General features: G+C 33.3%; 1 protein-coding gene across 1 annotated transcript in view; it reads right to left on the reverse strand.

Moving 5' to 3' along the window:
- The window catches only part of jbug (filamin-type immunoglobulin domains fbug), an 879391-nt gene that overhangs the window by 382943 nt on the left and 475347 nt on the right, over positions 1-21101 (reverse strand). The window contains exon 26 of the mRNA XM_090401914.1: positions 950-1117. Within this exon, the coding sequence (XP_090258040.1) occupies positions 950-1117 (168 nt within the window). The remainder of the gene's footprint in view (positions 1-949; positions 1118-21101) is intronic.

Consider the following 21101-nt stretch of genomic DNA (forward strand, 5'->3'; position numbering starts at 1 on the left):
TAATTTTTGAGTTGCACTGAAGATGTCTTTCATACATGGACAAAAAAAATTTACAATAAAGCTACTGTATGTAATGTAAGTTCTCAGAATTTAATTTTTCTAGTGAGATTCAAATCAATTTGAAATTATATAGCTGGCCTGGTTGGCCAAGTGGTTAACATATCTGCTCTTCAACTAATAGGCAGCAATTTGAATCCTTCCATGAGCATGGATGTTTGTGATTATCTTTAGGTGGAAGACGAATATGATTTGTTTAATTTTTGAGTTGCACTGAAGATGTCTTTCATACATGGACAAAAAAAAAATTTATAATAAAGCTACTTTATGTAATGTAAGTTCTCAGAATTTAATTTTTCTAGTCAGATTCAAATCAATTTAAAATTATATAGCTGGCCTAGTTGGCCAAGTGATTAGCATATTTGCTCTTGAACTAATAGGCTACAATTTGAATCCTATCATGAGCATGGATGTTTGTGATTGTCTTTAGGTGGAAGAAGAATTTAAACATCCTGTGGGAAACTACTACCCCACTTATTTGAGGCCTGATGTGGCTTGGCTGAAAAAGTTCCATGTTTGGTCTCTAGAGCAAGGTTTCTGGACAAGGTAAAATATAAAATAAAATAAAATTAATAAAATACCAAAAAAATATATAAAATCAATCAATAATAGGGGAAAAAATCCTTTGTTCACACATGGTATGAATGTACTATAGATTTACAACTATGGGTAGGATTCCCATAAAAAATAAAAATAAATAAATAAATATTTTTTGTGGTTTTAAACTTTTTTATTTTTTTCTTTATGTGGCTCCCAGCACAAAAGATTTCTTTGTAAACCTATAGTACATTTGGTATAATGTAGGGCATCATCATATTAAGTTGATAAATAGTGCCTGTTTATTCTTTAATATATGATGATTAAAAATTACTTGATAAATGAGAGATCAAACCTGGTATGTGCTCTCCATTGAACTTTAACTCTACAACATGTATCTTGGAATCTTTTGGTGTAAAAGAGATGGCATATAAGGAGGAACTTTGAGCTTGAGGTACAGTAGGTACTTGTCCATTATTAACCATTACTTCAAGATTGCCTGGGCCAGCATTTGCAGTTTCAACTAGAATATAAAAACCAAATATAGTCCATGTGCTCATGAATTCAACCAGACATGGAGATTGAAAACCAAGGTTTGTCTGCAAAGTAATTATCATTCTTATCTTTATTTGTTACAAGTTTTATAATATCATTAAATAACAGTAAATAAATTTATTTCAATGAATGACAAAAAATATATTATTTAATAACAAGAAAGCAAAAAAAGTTTGCAATATTAAATTTTAAAACTTTTATATGCGGTTAAATGCTTACAAGATTTTATAATTTTCTGATATATATACATTGCCATGGTACTACACAGCTTGAAGAAGATGATCTCAGAGTACATGAATTCACTTTTTTTTGTTGCCTGCAACTATTTCAATGCACTTTCGAAAATTCTGGAGTTTAAGAGTAAAAACATTGTCTACTTGGTATAAAAAATTAACTGATTAATTAAAAAAAACAAAAAAACAATTGCAATTTTACCATTAATCAGAAAATCAGTTACAAAAGATATAACGTTCAAGAATGAACCGCAATATGATATTATAGGTTTTTTGCCATATTTCTGAAGAGAGATAACAGCTGCTTAAAGCAGCTATAAATTGGTGAATATATGGGCTTTTCAGAGGGCACGGCAATTCTAAGGAATTTATATAAAAGTTTTTAAAAATCACATATGAATCCATTCTCTCCTTTTTGAAAACTTTTAATATAGCTTCAAAGCTTTACAGACACTTTTCCTTTAGTGTTACACATGGTGATCAGCATTCATTTTAGAGACAAATTATGGACTCTGCAACCGTGTTCTAAATAACCATTTTAATTTCCTGACGTTTCGACCCTCATATTAAGGTAATCATCTGGAGCATAAACATATATACAGAGACAAGCTGAATAACATTTCACACAGTATGCTAAAGAGACAATGATTTGGTCAATGTGGCATGACCTCTAGTAAAAATAGAATATTAAAAAAAATTAAATAATTAAGTAATTAAAAAACTACATCAAAGCTATATTCTATTTAAGATAACATCAGAGAAACATTCTTTCATATATATATATATATATATATATATATATATATATATATATATATATATATATATATATATATGTATATATATATAGTGTTCTTACAATAACAATGTTGTCATAATTTAACATTACAATTGTTATATTACTGGAATATGCGAGGAGATTGGCCCTAAGATCCAAAGAAAATCCTAGGGAATTTTTTAGATATGTGGCCAGTATGAGGAGAAATAACCGTGGAAGAATGATATTGTGGGATAAAAATGGGAATAGAGCGACTAATGCAGAGGACATAGTGGAATTGTTCAATGAGCACTTTATTGGAGTATCTCATCCTGGAGGAGTCAGTTTTAATGCTAGAGGGATTGGGTAGGTTCGAGGTTTAGAGGTACAGGAGGAAAGTGTGTTTCAAATACTGAGTACTCTGGATGTCAGTAAAGCTGTGGGACTGGATGGTATTTCACCACGAGTTTTGAGAGAATGTGCTAGGGAACTGACAGTGCCTTTGACTGGCTTTTCAATGAAAGTCTGGCTGCAGGAAAGGTGCCCATGGAATGGAAGGAAGGTAAGATAGTGACATTGCATAAGGGTGGTAGCAGACTGGAAGTGTGTCTAATTATAGACAGTTTGTGTGTCATCAGTAGTTAGTAAGATCTTGGAGAAAGTAGTGAAGGACCATACACAGCATTGGTCAAATGAGGGAAATGTTATCTGTGAGAGTCAACATGGATTTATAAAGGGGCGCTCTTGTTTTAGCAATATGCTAGCCTTTTATGATAAAGTTCCAAGAGAATTAGATGAGGGAAAGGCATATACTGCCATTTTCTTAGACTTAGCGAAGGCATTTGAGAGGGTGCCACATGATAAGCTGATATTTAAGTTGCAGCACATGGGTCTGGATGTCAGATTGGCCAACTGGATTCAGGATTGGCTGTCCGATAGGTATCAGAGAGTTGTGTAGTATGGTGGGGCAGTTTCAAGGAAGCAGAGGGTTACAAGTGGGGTCCCACAGGGCTCAGTACTGGGACTTATATTGTTTAACCTTTATATCAATGACATTGTCAGTGGATTGCAAGGGGATATTCAGTTGTTTGCGGATGATGTGAAGCTGGGAAGGATTATTAGTAATAGTGCAGATGCAGCAGCCCTGCAAGAGGATTTGAATAAGCTATATAGATGGGCAAATGAATGGGGGCTTCAGTTTAATTCAGCAAAATGTAAGGTCTTGAGGTTTAGGACACATCGATGGAATGCTGCATACTCTATGGGAGGAGTTATACTGGCGAATGTAGGGGAGACAAGAGATCTGGGGGTTGATGATTGATAGAAACCTGAAATTTAGGGGACATATTGCAAAGGTGAAGGTAACACAGAGGATTGCTGCAATAATGAGAAGGACACTGACCTGCAGAGATAAAACAGTTATCATTCCGTTGTATAAGACCCTGATCAGACCACACTTGGACTATTGTTCTCAGATTTGGTCCCCAGGATTTGAAGGGGATAAATTAACTGTGGAAAGGGTACAAAAGCAGATAACAAAGATGATTTCAGGACTGTACAATGGAAGTTATGAGGATCGGCTGAGGGAATGTGGACTGTACAGTTTGGTGGATAGAAGAAGGAGAGGTGATTAAGGTGGTTACATGGTTGACACTGAGGAGTTCTTTCACTTGGTTGAACAGTGGGAAGGAGTGATGACAAGAGGCCATCCCTGAAAGTTAAGAAATGCCAGAAAGAGTGGCCTAAGGAATGGAATACTGGATTACTGGTTAAATTACCCAAAAAAGGGAACCTATCTGAATGCAAAAATTGGAGCGGTATGACATTGCTGAGTGTTATAAGTAAAATACTAGCAAGGATAATACTAGAAAGAATCAAAATAGAAATAGAAAAACAACTAAGACCAAAACAGGCAGGATTTAGAGCCAATAGCTCATGCACCAACCACATTGCTACTTTACAAATTATCATAGAACAATCATTGGAATGGCAGGCAAGCTTACATTTTATCAATTTTGAACTAGCTTTCGACAGTATAAACAGATCTTCCCTATGGAAATTACTTAGACATTATGGACTCCCAGAAAAATAATAAGAATAATTTAAAAAATGTATGAAGATTTTGAAATTAAAGTAATACATGGAAATACCCTCTCAGAACCATTTAAAACAAAAACAGGAGTAAGGCAAGGTGTTGTATACTCTCCCCTACTATGTTTTTAATTGTCATAGACTGGGTGATGAGAAAAGTATCTCATGGAAATATAGGATTACAATGGTTACTTCAAAACCAACTCTACGATCTAGATTTTGCAGATGATATCTGCTTACTTTCACAGAAGCACCAACATATAGAACAAAAAACAACAACACTTGTAGAAACAGCCAAAAAAGTTGGTCTTAGGATAAATAAAAATAAAACAATGTTAATGAAAATAAATACAAAGCAAAATAAACAAATAACAATAGAAGAAACACTACTTAAAGAAGTAGAACAGTTTATATACCTTGGTTCAGTAGTATCAATAAAAGGAGGAACTACTGAATATATAAAGAGAAGGAAACAGCTGGCTTATTCAACTTTCAACCAACTTAGAAATATTTGGAAAAACAAGAATTTGTCTATAAAAACTAAAATGAGAATATTTAACTCAAATGTAAAGGCAATACTAATGTATGGTTCAGAAATGTGGATGTTAAACAAAAAGATAGTTAACACTGTCCAGGTCTTCCTAAACAAGTGCTTAAAAATGATACTGGGAATATATTGGCCTAAACAAATATCAAACAAAGAACTATCGCAGAGAACAAACCAGAAACCGATGTTGCAACAGATACGCAAAAGGAAATTTCCCCAAACATATGGTTGGGGCATGTGTTGAGGAAAGAAGATAAAATAATAGTAAAACTAGATTGGAACCCACAGGCTAAAAGAAGATGAGGAAGGCCAAGAGAAACATGGAAAAGAACAATACTGAATATAAAGAGGGATAATAACGTCCCTATCTTTACTTGTTAGCATGTTTTTCAACATCTAAGCAATCCTTTGAGCCACTTTTGCAATATGCCATCTATCTAAACTTCATCTCTCTGTCTGCCATTATCCCCAAGTCCATTTAATAAAAGAATTATGTTCATTTAAATTGTAATATAAACTAGAAACATGTTTTATGTAACCTAATTTACAGATAAAAAATTAATCTATCCACAATAATAATAATTATTATTATTATTACATGACACCTCCAGGGAGTCCAAAGACTCATCGAGGGAGGGCACCTACTCTAGAGCTCTATCTCCACCACTCAATTCACCAACTACAATGAACACTGCAACTACAACCATCATCTACTGCCCACCACCATCACCACCACTTTTCACAGACAATCACAAACATCTATGTCCACAGTGGGATTCAAACCACAGCCTTTTGGCTGGAGAGCGGATACACTTGGCCAAGCAGACTGTCAAATAATAAAATAATCAATTTAATAATCTGAATAAACAATTAACTTACATAATGTCATTTGCAATATTGCAATAGAAGCAACAGTAAATAATAATTAGTATTTACTAAAATTTCAAAATTTTACTGGCCTCATCTATCTAGTTTACCGAAAGCTTAGAAGCTTATTATTTGAAGATGTTTTAGATTTCACAATAATGAAATCACAGAAATGAATATTCTAAATAATCTGAATCAATAATTTTTTGTTATAATGATTTATTTTCATTTATTATTGTTATTATTGCCAATGTCAAAAATCTGTTGTTTTTAAACAATTATTAATTGTTTCCGGCTTGGTTGGCAGAGTGGTTAGCGTATCTGCTCTCCAGCCAAAAGGCTGAGAGTTCAAATCCTGCTGTGGGCATGGATGTTTGTGATTGTCTGTGAAAATACTAGTGGTGGCGGTCGGCGGTAGATGCCATTGGTGTAGATGATGAAAGTATTTGCGATTGTTAGAGAGAGAGGGTTGTAGAGTAGGTGCCCTCCCTCAATGAGTCTTTGGACTCCCTGGGATGTAATAATAATAATAATAATAATGTACTATGTATGATTAAAATTTGATGTTTTAAGGATACTTGTGACATAAAGACTGAATAATATAAGCACGTAAACACAAGAAAGATATTTAATTAACCAAATATTTCAGTCTGGAAATAGCAAACCATCTTCAGTGGCACTACAAGAACAGTTTAAAAAAAAAAAAAATACAAGGTGGAATACTAACAATAGATCATTTAAAAATAGAACAAGCCGTGTGATGTTATATCACTAAGTATTAAAGGAAATATTTTTAAGCAGAGACATGATTGAAATAAAGATATTAATTAAGAATATTAAATAACATAAAATTAATATGAATTAATGAGTTATCCTGATTAGACTCTCCGAGATTTTTGATATAGATATACAGTCATTCCGATTCAGGTTAGGACGATGGAGTAAGGCCTCTATGCTTTCTTTGAATAAATATTCAAATTTATAATGGGATCTATGTAAGAGGCAAGTTTTTGACCAAAGGATGTTGTGGTTAGTTTCAATCCCGTACTGAGCCAATCCAGATTTTTCAGGTTTGTTGGGGGGGGGGGGGGTAACGGTTCTTGTAGTGCCACTGAAGATGGTCTGCTATTTCCAGACCGAAATATTTGGTTAATTAAATATCTTTCTTGTGTTTACGTGCTTATACTATTCAATGTACTATGTATGTAGCATTTTATATTTGCCCTTTGATGAACATGAAAATTATTAAACCTAAAATTTACTTGATGGGGAGGATTAAGAGAAGGGGAGGAGGTTCTTAAAAGTTATAGCTAAGGGGACATAGCAGTCTTAAATCTAGACAAGCTACCAACACTCCTAATTTATAATAAAAGTTATAACTGAAATGGATGAAATAATCATAAAAAATTTCTATTCTTCAAAAGTAAAGTTCCCATAAAAAGTCAAGCGGCTTTTGTCTCCTGTTCTTGATTAAATGTATATACTAGTACATAAAACTGTATATCAAAAATAAATAAATAAAAAGGACTACTAAAGATTAATGTTAACACTGAATTACTTTTTATTATAACAACTGCCATGGATAACTTTTTTCTTTCATATATATATATATTATATATATATATATATATATATATATATATATATCAGCATTTCAAAAGAGCTGGATCCTGAATTTATCTTAAATCAAATTGAGTTCAAATTCATAAAACAGTAAAAACAAAAAACTGTATCCCAAGTTATCAAAGATCAGTCAGTCAGTCATCTCAACAGTGAGATAAGTTAATTGAACCTACAATGGTGTTCAAAACCAGAGAACGAACACTATTTATGAAGATTACAACTGCAAATTCAGACGAATCAGCTTGTGGCAATTTTGAGTAGAAAGCAAGTACACATTCAAATTTTCGAATGGAACACAAAGGGGCCATGTGGAATCACTCAACATGATAAAAGGCAAAAGGTTGCGTAAAGCAAATTGTGTTTGAAGGATGCTCTTTACATGAAGGAATAAAGTTGACAGGTTGGATGCCTTATAATCTCTAGATGATTTCTAACATGCACAAAATTACTGATTTGCCAGAGAGTTTGAAATCTCACACAGCACTGTAGCCAGGCTTTGTGCAGCGTTTCAACCCAATGGTTGAAAAGGTTCATTCACGCATAAGAGGATATCTTGACATACAAACTGTGGCAAGATGTCTGTAACCAGTAGTCCTATATTCCTTAAGGACTGTAGTTTGTGTCGCTTTATTCACAGTTCATTGTAGAACATGTTTTCAGAAGTGTTTTATTCATAAAAAAGACACCAATGGACTAATGTACTCTTTACAGGTGAGTCATTTTAGTCTTTCTTCTGATTCTAGATTTCTTCTGCTTACCATCACAGGAATGTTCTTGAAAGGGATAGATATGGCAGTGGGAGTCATGGTGTGGGGAGGCATTATGATTAATGGATGCACCCAAGGTACAAGTGTTGGGAAAAGGGGATTATGGTGAATGATACTGCAACGAAGTTCTTCATCATGTTCAATTGTTATGTGGTGCCTTAGGCAAAGAGGATTCATTTTTATGGAAGACAATGCCACACTACATCATACATGAACAGTGGAGATATTTCTGGAGACTGAGGATATTAATCAAATTGATCTCCCCAGATCTCAACCCCTACAAAACACATTTAGAATGCAACAGGGAGACACATTACTGCTTGAAATTCCTCTCCAGAAAACAAACAAACAAACAAGTAAGGTCTTATTCTTAATCTGTAGAAGAAGCAAGCAAGTATACCTCAAGAACTCCTGAATCACTTGGTGCTAAGCATGGTATGACGTTGTGAGAGCTGCATCACAGTTTGGAGTGGACATATTCCATATTGAAATGTCTCTCTGCATAGTTTTCTGTAAGCACTGTACATTAATTCCTTAACTACATCCTACATCCTTAGAAAATTTGTAACTTTTGCCAAAAACGTGTGGAAATTTAATTTGTATGAAATTTATAACTCATCTTTTGTGTAATATAATTTATTAGTATACTAGCAATAAATTTATGTCCAGATTTGGCTGTAGTCATGAAAATGTTTTCATATACAATCAATATCTATAACTGAAATAACAATATTATATTTTTTTGAATCAAGTAAGAATTCAGAGCTAACAGCAATTTATGTGTATGACACATGTATCACCCATGTAATTCACTGTTTTGAAGATCCAGCAGGCAGTTTTGGATTAAGATTAATAAGATAATAATATATAATTAGGAATATATATATCAAAACTGATCGACTCAACACTCATCTCAAATTCCTGTTTCTTCTGACATAAATGAGGAAAAATATAAGCAAATTAATAAAACAAACAGCAGAAGTGGTTCTTAGGGCAAAAACAAAGAACAGTAGAAAAAAAATGAACTGTAAATTTGTAATGAGGAAATAACAACAGCTATAGAAGAAAAACAAAAGCTTACAAGTTACACTTGTAGAAACAAACACTAGAATCACTAAAAGCTGAAATAAAATAAATATTGCAAATAAACATCGTAAGAAAAGCTCAGGAAGATTCTTGGGACATATTTATTAGTAATATTGAAAATGAACTACATGGACACCAAAATATTGCTTATAAATTAATGAAGCATTTGAATAAATCAGAAAAATAAGTAGCAGAAATTTCAGGAATCTCAAAAGAAGAATGGATAATATGACAAACAACTATGTTACAATCTATTCCTTAGTAACAAAATAGAAAATAAAAATGTAAGTAATACAAGAAAAATCTTATTGGAGATGGTGGAATTGGTAGAAGCTTTACCAACAACAACACAAAAAGCAGGAACAGATGGGAATTACCTCAAAGTTAATTAAATGCAGTGATATCTCATTTAGATTGATAAGATTCATCCATCTGTTAAATAGTTGTTGGCAGTGGTGCATCCATGGAGGGGGCCAAGGGGCATTTCCTCTCCCCCCCCCAAAAAAAAAGAAAAAGTTAAAAAAACACTAGAAAAATTTCCAAAATACTTTTCCTAATTAAAATTCATTTTTTATTTATGTTGTGTCATGTCTTCTATTTCTACACTACTTATGAATTAGAGGTCACAATAAGGTGAGAAAACCCTATGTGCCGCAAACCACGGTTGAGAAACCGTGGTCCGCGACGATGGGACATGTGGTCCACCAGATTAAATTAACCAAATAAATCTATATATTTTAATTATCCAAACAAAATAAATTAAAATTGAATAAGTAAGCAAAAATTATTAAAATAAAATGAATACTTAAAAAAAAATTCACTGACATAAAAAAAAAAAATAGTGGCAGCATGTTCATTCCATGAACATGCTGCCGCTATTTTAATTTGCAGAGCAGAATGACGAGTAATAAAAGAGGGGTGAAGTTAAAAACAATATAGTTTTATTGCTTCCACCTTCCCTAGCAATTTTGTCAGATTTGAAGTGACCATATGTTATCCACATTTCAACCAATTGCTTGTTGTTTATTGATTTTTATTGTTGAAGGTTTCAACCAAGGCTCAATATATCTCCAGAAGTGCTAAGTAATACTTGGACAAAATGTGTTGTGAGTTAACCCTAGTATTTATATATTTTTTCGGAAATCGCGAGGAAAGAAAGATAAAAGCAAGCTGACAAATAAGTTGAAATGCTAACTCTCTTCAACCGAATTCCAATATGTGAAACTGCCATAACAGCATTCACTATATATATATATGTTAAAAATACCAAGCTATTTTAAACCTGGTTTTACTCCATTTCCCAAGTAAGCAAACAGGGTATTTCAATTATGGATAAGTACTTGTCTGTTTGCTTACTTGGGAAATGGAGTAAAACCAGATTTAAAATAGCTTGGTATTTTTAACATTTATTATACCCAAGGTAAAATACTTTGTACATATATATATATATATCTTAGTTTTAACACGTTTACGAATTTTAACACTTGTGGTTGAATTTTATTGCTACCGAGTGAACTCACACAATCTAATTAATAACAATAGTTTTTAGTTAGATACTGTGTTTGCCGTTGCAACATATGGTTTTGCTTGAGTCTATACATACAACATAGTTTCTGTATGACGGGACATGTGATTTATTAATTAGTGTGGTTTTTATCCCAGTTGTCTCTAATTGCACTATTTGTTGAGAAATATATTACACAGACTGCTTATACCTTATTCATTGACATAATAAAAGTACAGTACTTGTTTTTCTTGCCTCTGTAATATAGTGGCTATTGGGGAATGCTTGTTGTTTACCATGGGAGCAAGTTGCTATTGCCCCGCTCTAAACGTGTTTCAGCTTTTTTCATTTGCGAAGTATATGCGAAACTTTTTAATTTCTTTTTTCGGAAAGTAAAATCAGGGGCGAGAGTTATATGTGAGTAAGTACGATATTTCAATTATGGATAAGTACATTTGTACCTTCTTTAAAAGGTAAAATAGCTCAGATGATAGTGATAATACAAATCGAGTTTGTAATGACAGTTTGTCGTAGTTTCTGAAGAGAAAGAGGTCTGCAACGAATCCACAGAAACACAGAATTCCCATCAGTTGCAATGCGATAATATTAATATGCTTAACGAAAGGAAAGATTTGCTGACTTGCTGGACACTCGAACGGTGGATCGTATTCAAAGGTAAATACAATTGGTTATTTTGTAGAAACATTTTTCTGTTTTGTGATTTTTCTCCCTTTACGGTAATTATGCCTACATTATTGTGTTATTATTCAACAATTGTTTAGTTTTGAATGTGTATATAAAGTCAATATCAAGTCCCCTGATTACGAACACATGATGAAAGGGACGGGGAGGTTTGGAGCTTTCCTGGATAGTATTCAAAGGTAAATACAATTGGTTATTTTGTATAGGGCACCGAAACTTATTAGTTTAGAATTTAACCACTGGGAAAAGGTTTGTGTTCACCTCAAAACTCTGAAACAGAATTTGGAAACGTTTTCTGAATAAATTTTTATAAGAAATTTTTGTGGTTTCACGATCCATTTCAGGCTTGCAGTCATGAGAACGACCTTTCGTTATCGAAAAAAGAGCAGCTAATTGAGCTTTCAAGTGACAGTGGGTTTAAAATGCAATTCCGTGATTGTGGTTTGGCTCGATTCTGGATCTCACCTTCAGTGAGAAGTGAATTTCCCAAATTATCTGAAGAAGTCGAAAATCATCATGCAGTTTTCTACAACCTATCTTTGAGAGAAAGGATTTTCATCACTCCTTCAAATAAAAAAACAAAATACAGAAATCGTCTTTGTGTGTGCCGATCTTCGACTGAAGTTGACCAATATTGAGCCAGATATCCAGCAACTCTGCAAGGCCGAGAAGCTCATCCATCTCATTAAAAGTAAATAGTAACATAATTATATCATATTATTTATTTGTTTAATAAAAATTAAAACTTTTAATTTTTAACCACAAAATTTAATTTTTTATCTATATATCCGGCCTGGTTGGTCGACTCTCCAGCCAAAAGGCTGCGGGTTCGAATCCCGCCATGGGTATGGATGTTTGTGATTGTCTGTGAAAATACTAGTGGTAGTGGTCGGCGGTAGATAGCGTTGGTGTAGATGATGATTGTAGTTGTGGTTGGTGAAGATGGAGAGTTATAGAGTAGGTGCCCTTCCTCGATGTGTCTTTGGACTACCTGGAGGTGTTATGTAATAATAATATCCACAAGCTTTATATGTTCATTGTGCATCACATAGTTTGAATTTGGCACTTGGAAATGCTGTATCTGCGACAAATAAGAAATTGCATTGGCATAATTGAAAAGGCACATCATTTCTTCAATACCCCTAAAAGACAGGACATCGTTGTTGTTTATAATACAGGGTGTTTCAAACAGAATGTCTGATTTGAAAATTGTTATATTAGAAAATTGTAATTATAATTGCACATTGAGCATTTGTAATTGTGATGAGTGAAACTTAAGGACTTATTTCATACCTGGGAATTTATTTTGTAAATGTACCAATTTTCACTATTAAATATAATTATTTGAAATTGGGTCATTCTTTTTGAAACACCCTGTATTATAATATTAATATCTTTTAAGATTTATAATATCTTTATTTAGCTTGCAAAAAATATTTGCGTACACCTTACCATTGTCTAAAATAATGCAAAAATCTTATTGACCTCTTAATTGCCCTAAATTTTGTTGATGATGTTGTGGTTCAATTAAATACCGTTCGTGAAATACCAGATTCTTCATTTAAAGATGTTTATGATGAAGCATGTATAAAAGTCAATAATTTCAATATTAACATTAAAATGCCAAGGATTTCATCAAAACAAACATTAAGGTCCAACGTTCCAGCCGATTCTGTAGAAGAGTATTTCAGGAGAATTATTTCATTCCATTTATTGATCAAATGTTGACTCAACTTCATGAACGTTTCACTTGGTACTGCAACATTTTGAAATACTGTATATTTTTTTCTCTTCTACCAAATAGAAAAGATGCTCCAACAGCAAGTGCAATGGAAGATTTTCGTCAGTTGTGTGAATTTTATGCCGGTGATTTGCCTTATACAAGTCCAGCAATTTTGAACGCCGAATTCAAGTTGTGGTATAAGAAATTTGAAAAACTGTTTGCAATAGCTCCATGCAAAAATGCCGTTGATGCAGTTTCAAAGTGACAAAATGATATATCCTAACATCTACAACTTATTAAAAATTAAAAATATTTGCAACGCTTCCGGTAACAACATGCGTCAGTGATAGGTCATTTTCTAACTTACACCTTTTAAAAACCTATTTAAGATCTACCATGACACAATCACGATTGAACGGACTACTACTACTCCTTGGCATTACAGTCCATTTAGGACCTGAGCCTGTCTCAGGATAGCCTTCCATTCTTCATGATTCTGTGCCCTGCTCCTCCAGTTCTTTACTCTCATTTTCTTTAAATCATCCTCCACATCATCAAGCCATCTCCTTTTTGGTCGTCCTCTGGACCTAGATCCACCTGGTCCAGACATGAAGACCTTTTTTACTGCTCTATCATCTCCCATTCGCTGAACATGTCCTAGCCATCTCAGGCTTCTCACCTTTATTTCAGTAATAATATCCACTTCATTGAATTTCTCCATTATTTCTTTGTTATTCCTCACTCTCCAAAGTCCATTCTCATTAATTGGGCCAAAGATCTTTCTTAATACCTTTCGTTCCCATATTTGCAATTGGTTTTGATCTCTCTGGATCATTGTCCATGTTTCGCAGCCGTACAAAAGCACAGGTTTGAGGATTACTTTATATAGCTGGATTTTACTTTTTATCGAAATCAAATTCGATTTTAATAGTGGCTGAATACTATAATAAGTTCTATTTGCAGCAGCTATACTATAGGTAATTTCAACTGACATATCATTACTTTCTGTTATTACTGAACCCAAATATTTGAACTGCTGGACTCGTTCAAAGGTTTCTTCATCTACTGTGAAACTTTGGCTGTTTCCAATTTTTGTTTATCTCTGGCAACAATTAAGTATTTTGTTTTAGTTTTGTTTGTTTGTAGTCCCATTTACTTTGCCTCCTCCCTCATTTGTCTATAACCTTCTCTAAAGCTTCTCTCAGTCCTTGCAATACAGTCCACATTATCCGCAAAAGCCAAAAGCTGTAGACTTCTATTCATAATAGTTCCACCTCTGTTTATAATTACATTTCGTATTACCCTTTCAAAGAATAGGTTGAAAAGCATTGTTGATAGTTGATCTCCTTGTCGTAATCCTGAACTCAGGTGTGAGTTCGCCCTGTATTTGATTGAACAGACTGGCTTTGCTATATATACACAGAGAGAGATATTAATGTAACCATGACTGAAATGATTCAAGCGCTTTGTAAAAAGAAAAGATAACTGGATTTTATTCTTTAAATAAATTTTTATAATCACCTAATGAATTTTATTTAATGAATTTTATTGAATAAATGAAATTTAACGAATTTTAGTTGAACGGATAAAAATATTTTTAATACAAATTCATTGCATTAAATATATTTTTATCCGTTCAAACCCCACCCCCCGATTAAATCCTGGGTGCACCATTGGTTGTTGGATTACCTGTAATATACCACAAGAATAGAAACAGGCTAAAATAACATCAGTTTTTAAGAAGAGAAACAGAAATTTATATAGAAGATATTAGCTTATTAAATACAACATATAAAATTATAGTAAAATTTTAAATAAAAGACTTGCCACTATTGTCAATAGTTTGCTATTAGATTAACAGTCTGGATTTAGGAAAGGTAGAAATTGCATTGGTGAGATAGTCACACTAAAACTACTCATAGAAAAAAGATGAGATCTAATTTACAGACTCACCTAACACTCATAGATTATGAAAAAGCAGTTGACTGAGTTAACTTAAAAAATTATGGAATATAATGGAAGACTGAAGCTGTCTAAAACAGTTATTAAATGTAATTAAGAGCCTATATAACAAGACAACTGCATTCATAAATATCAATGAATACATAACAGAAGAAATAGAAACTAATCAAGTAGTCCAACAAGGATGTATGTAGCCATTCTCCTACTTAATTTAATATATAGATGATTTAATAAGGAAATCTATCTGTAGTAAATACAGAAATAAACATAAATTAATATACAACAGTAAACACGATACTTTATGCAGATGATAAAGTAATTATACAAAAATCAAAAGATGCCGTAGATCTAGGTGAACAGAGATCTATTCACCATCTATAGCAGGCATGCACAACTTGATTGTCTTTGAGGGCCAAACCCAACTTGGACCACCTGATCAAGAGCCAGATCACTTCGGACCTAGAATCTTAGACTAGTCCACTGCAGCTAAACTTAAGTAAATTTGTTAGTAGGTCTACACTAAACACTAATTAATATGCATATTTAATTTTTTAGAGTTACAATCAAAATTATTTACAAACAGATATAGCTGCAAAATTTCTCAATAAAAACCACTTAAACATAAACACTAAGTTTACTAATAATTTCACTGAGAATATCACACTTATTCTCGGTGAAATATCAGTGACTGAATGTCACATTGCATTTCTTTTTTTTTTGACACTATTTTATCAAAGTTTGGTGTCATGTTTGAAGTGGCCGTTCTTAATATGGCCTCTAAATTGATATCACTTAAAGATGAACGCTGTTTGGTTTTGTTCAAGTTCATGACCGAAAATGTTTGTTCACAAGTATATGTGCTCCAAAACATACAAAATACCTGGTAGGCAGTATCCAGCAAACTTTTAAATTTATCCTGATCCAGAATAGAATAAAACTCTTTTAAAGCACTCTCCCTATGCCCGATAGTTTTCAGAACACTGGAGATCAATAACTTCCATCTGGAGTTCGGCAGGTAGATTTCCTGCTTCGACAGAAAATGGATCCTCAATCACTTTTATGCAGACTTTGTCTTCATTACTCAATGGCACATTCTTTTCTGAAATTCCTCACTTAGAAGTGATATGTGTTTCTTATATTTTCCACCCACCATCAAATGATATTCTGATGGAATATCCCCCCTTAGCAAGTTGATTTTCAAACAAACTTAATTTCATTTTGAATGCCTTTATAAGAGACATTAACTGAAAAACAAACTTATTTTTTCCTTGAAGCTGTAAGTTAAGATCATTCAAGTGACCCAAAATGTCACACAAGAAAAATAAATCTTGATTCAATTCTTCATCCATTATTTCTGGGAATTTTTCCATATCTTCTCGAGATTCCAAAAATTCAACTAGTTCATTTTTTTGAGTGACAAAGTGTGACAAAACTTTCCCACGGCTCAACCAACCTACATCAGTGTGGTATGGTAGATCCCCATACTCGGCATCATTTTCTTCTAGAAACGCCTGAAACATTCTGTGTTTCAAATCCCAAGCTCGAATATAGTTGACCAGAGCAAATACTACTTTAATCACATGATCAAACTGCAAAACCTTTGAACACCTGCTGATGAATTAGGGGTGAAATTTTGTTAATGGTTTACCTGCATACTGTTCAATAAATGTTACAGCACCAACATTTTTTCCACACATAGATGGGGCACCATCAGTGCAAAATGCTACTAAATTCTTGAAATTTAAGGATATAGTTTTTCGGTTACACACATCTTTACATTTTCTGCGATCTCCTTTCCTGTTGTTCTTCCTTTCATTGAACACAAACCAGCAAGCTCCTCTGTCACTTCAAAATTCTTATTAACACCTCTTACATATATTAAAAGCTGTGCAGTATCTTTCACGTCAGTACTTTCATCCATAGCAAGCGAATAATAGACAAATTCACTAGCCGCTTTTTGCAGGTTATCTTTAAGATCCTCGGCAATATCAGCCACCCTGTGCTGAACAGTCATACGGGACAAACTGATATTTTCAAAATTATTTTTCTTATCAGGACACAATTCGGAAACAGCAATCATCAGACAACACTTTTTTTATCAACTCTCCCTCAGTAAATGATTTACCAGCACAAACTATTTCTTGTGATATTTTTAAGCTTACCTTTGTGGCAACTTCATTTGCAGATGTCATTTTTTTAAAGGCTTGTTGCTCACTGCTAAGGACTTTCAATAACTTTGCTGCTTTTATTTGCTTTTCACTTGCATCCAACTTGCCAAGGTTAGGATATTTCAATTCAAACTGACATCTCAGATTGTACTCTTTCAGCACAGCAATAGATTCCCGGCAAACAATGCACACTAATTTGTCCTTAAACAGCGTAAAAAAATATTTGCTTGTCCACACTCAGGGTTAAATGCTCAATGTTCCGAATCTATTTTACGCTTTTTACTTAAGCTCACTGTGTCGAGATTGACAATATTAATTACAAAAAACTAATGATGAAAAACTCACAATAATGCAGGTTATGGTAACAGTTATGTAATGTATTGCTCCAGCTACAATCAATTACTACACTGCCAATGCCAATCAAGGCACAACCAACTTTGTGTAATACGATTCATTCTCATTCGTAGACATTAAGTCATTATCACGGAGATGTAACTTTGAATTTCCCTGCAGCGACACTAACGCTAACAAAACCTCAAAGCGACTGTAATAATTTGTTATTAAATACGACATTGGGAATAACTCCAAATTCAATTTATTGTCGAGTTGAAAGAAACATGATTGTGACATTAATCACATGAACGTAAACATGTGATTAACTTAGTAAAAATTTAATTCAACGCTAGGAAAAAATCATCTAATTTCATTTTCCCCTGTATGATTAAATAATTCAATCAGGCAGATGGGCCAAAATAAATAGCATTGCAGGCCACACATGCAGCCCGCGGGCCATATGTTGTGCAGGCCTGATCTATAGCAATTAACTAGTGAATACAAGTTACCAATTCACTTGAACAAAAATAATAATTGTAAACCAAACTCTAGAAGAAGTAACACATTTTCAACATTTAGGACGTGACATAACATTTGATATAGATAATGATATAAACAATAAGTTACACCATTTTCAAGCAATATGTGGTACTATAAGATGAACAACAAATGGCAGAACAAGGAAAGAAAGAAAGAAAGAAAACACAATTAAAATTTTATAAAGTCATGACAGTACCAACAATACCATATGGGTCAGAAAGTTGGAAAGAGAGAAAAAAGGATGCAAGTAGAATACTACAGCTGAAATTAAATTTCTCACAGCAGTTTAAGAATGTACAAGAATGGATAGAATATGAAATGATGAAATCAGGAAGCAATTACAAATATAAGCAATAAATTATAAAATAAAATAACCCCAAACAAATTGGAAAGAACATATACAAAGAATGGAGGAGGAAAGGCTACCAAAAGAAGTAATAAAATACAAACCAAAGGGGGAAACAGACATAGGAAAACCAAAAAAGAGAATAAAAAATAGTCCTTAAGATGCTGAAACAGGCTTTTAGCCTATATCAATATCTCAGACCACATAAGTTATCTCTAAACTTCATGCAATATAAGACAATGATATTGACTAACATTGCTGTGTGAGCAAAATCACTTTGCTAGACTCCAGGAAAAGATAGGACATAGAAAAAAAAAAAAAAGACATTGCAACTGAAAAACACTACAACACACTCACTCGAAATTTCCCAACCTCTTCCAGTTTGATCATGTAAGCTTTGTCACATACACAAGAAAACTGCACATGACAGTTTTCTTATGTATGTGATAATTTATAGAGTTCATTTTGGACAACCGTTAACAACAAAGAAAAAAAAAGAAAAAAAAGAGGAAACGAAAAAGCCAAGCTACTTTCTTTTCATCTTCACCTTCACAATGTGGAGGGCACTTTTTTTTTGAAAGGTAAAATTGCAAAACTTTTATTGAAGGTATTGAAAATAACTAGTATGAATATATGAATGTGTATGTTTAAGTTTTCTATAAGCATTAATAGACATGTACCGGATTCTCATTCTTTTTAATGATAAGCATGCCTAAAATGGACAGATAATTACTGTTAGAACTAGAAGTTCAATAATGAATATGTTGCGAAGGTAGCCAAAAAACTTCTGATCATCCATGTTTCAAATGAATGGAGAAAACAGAACATCTGGTATCTTAGCTAAAATGTAAGCTAAAGAGAAACAAAGGAATCAAAGTTGGACTAAATAAAACTGAGAACAGAAACATTACACATATTGACTAGCAAGTAAAAGTGAGAAATTTGTAGATATTATGGAAAAGAAATTGCATATATGGGTTTGAGTGAGGGGAAAAAAAGAAAAGAATTTTAAGAGAAGAGTGTGTTTTGTATTGAAAGGAGCTGATGACTCAAAAAAATGGTGTTTTTTTTATCATCAGGAAAAAAATATGACAGACTTTTAAAGTGTGACAGCCTCATTCTATGACATAATTAGTCATAGGATGAGGCTTATAATTGAATATAACAGAAACAATTCTCATTAATTTCATCATCATCAAATTCCTGCCATGTACCCTCAAGGGGTGTACAGGATATGACACTATTACATGAAAAATTTACATCATTACTAACTTCCTATCTACAATTTTCCTCCAAATTAGTCTGTTACTTGTCAAGACTCCAACATTATCAGATCTAATATTTCTATCATCTAAGGAACTTTGTACAATATTAATCCAGCTATATCTTGGTCTTCCTCTGGGTCGTTTTCCTGTCAACCTGGCAGAGAACACTTGTTTTGCTAATCTTTCCTCGCCCATTCTGTTCAAGTGACCATACCACCTTAGATAGCTCTGCTAACGCATTCCTGGATGCTGACAATGTCAAGTTCTTTCCTAATTTCCTCATTTTTAATATGATATTGCCATTGATGCCATCTGTTCACACCTGTAATCTTTCTCAGGACTCTCATATCTGTGGCATCTAGTCTTTGGTCAAGTGTTTTACTTCTGACCCAGCTCTCAGATCCATAAGTTAAAACTGGTTTGAACACTGTCTTGTATACAGCTAATTTAGTTTTCTGACTAATTTCTCTCTTATTCCATATGAATTTATTCAATTGACTTCCCACCATACCAGCTTTGATGATACTGTTGTCTATTTCTATATTTAATTTACCATCTTCAGTAAAAATCGTGCCTAAATAGCTGAAATGTTTTACTTGTTCCACAGGTTCTCCATTCACAACACAGTTGACATTTTCAATGATTCTGCCTATTTTCATTGTCTTTGTCTTTTTATTGCTGACCTTCATACCATATCTATTACAACAGCTATTCATTTTAGTCAGAGAATCTTGCAGACTTGTAGCAGATTTATTTAGAGGTATAACATCATCTGCATAAAGCAAAGAGCTGACATTAACATCTCCAATTTTGATATCAGGTTTAATACCACTTTCCTTCATAATGTAATCCATATAGATAATGAATAACAGAGGGGATAATGTACATCCTTGTCTCACACCAAATTTAAAATTAAACCATCTTCCTGTACTTCCTTCAATTCTAACTGCTGACTTACAACTCAAATAAAGACTAAGTATTGCTTGATATAATGTCCCATTGACACCATATAACTGTAGCATATTGAATAACTTCTCTCTTGGCACCTCGTCATATGCCTTTTCTAGATCTACAAAACTTAAATACAGATCTTCGTTATATTCCCATGATTTCTCAACTATTTGTCGTAAAGTGAAGATCTGATCCTGACAGCCTCCATTTGGCCTGAATCCAGCTTGTTCTTCACCAAGCTTTTTCTTCCACAATTCTTCTCAACTGTTTCTCACGTATACTTGCATATATCTAGCCAGGAACACTCAATAGGGAAATACCTTTGAATTCTCACATTCAGTTTTAATTCCCTTTTTATATATGGGTACTATGAGAGCTCTACTCCAATCATTGGGAATTCATCCTTCTGTCTGTCCAGGCATTCTGAACTATGCAGTGCAGCCACTGTAAGACTTTTATACCACCATACTTCAGCATTTCTGGTCGA

Source organism: Typopeltis vanoorti, chromosome 12 (genome assembly GCF_054136105.1).
Source record: "Typopeltis vanoorti isolate ZY-2024b chromosome 12, IOZ_Tvanoo_1.0, whole genome shotgun sequence".
NCBI classification, from domain to species: Eukaryota; Metazoa; Arthropoda; class Arachnida; order Uropygi; family Thelyphonidae; genus Typopeltis; species Typopeltis vanoorti.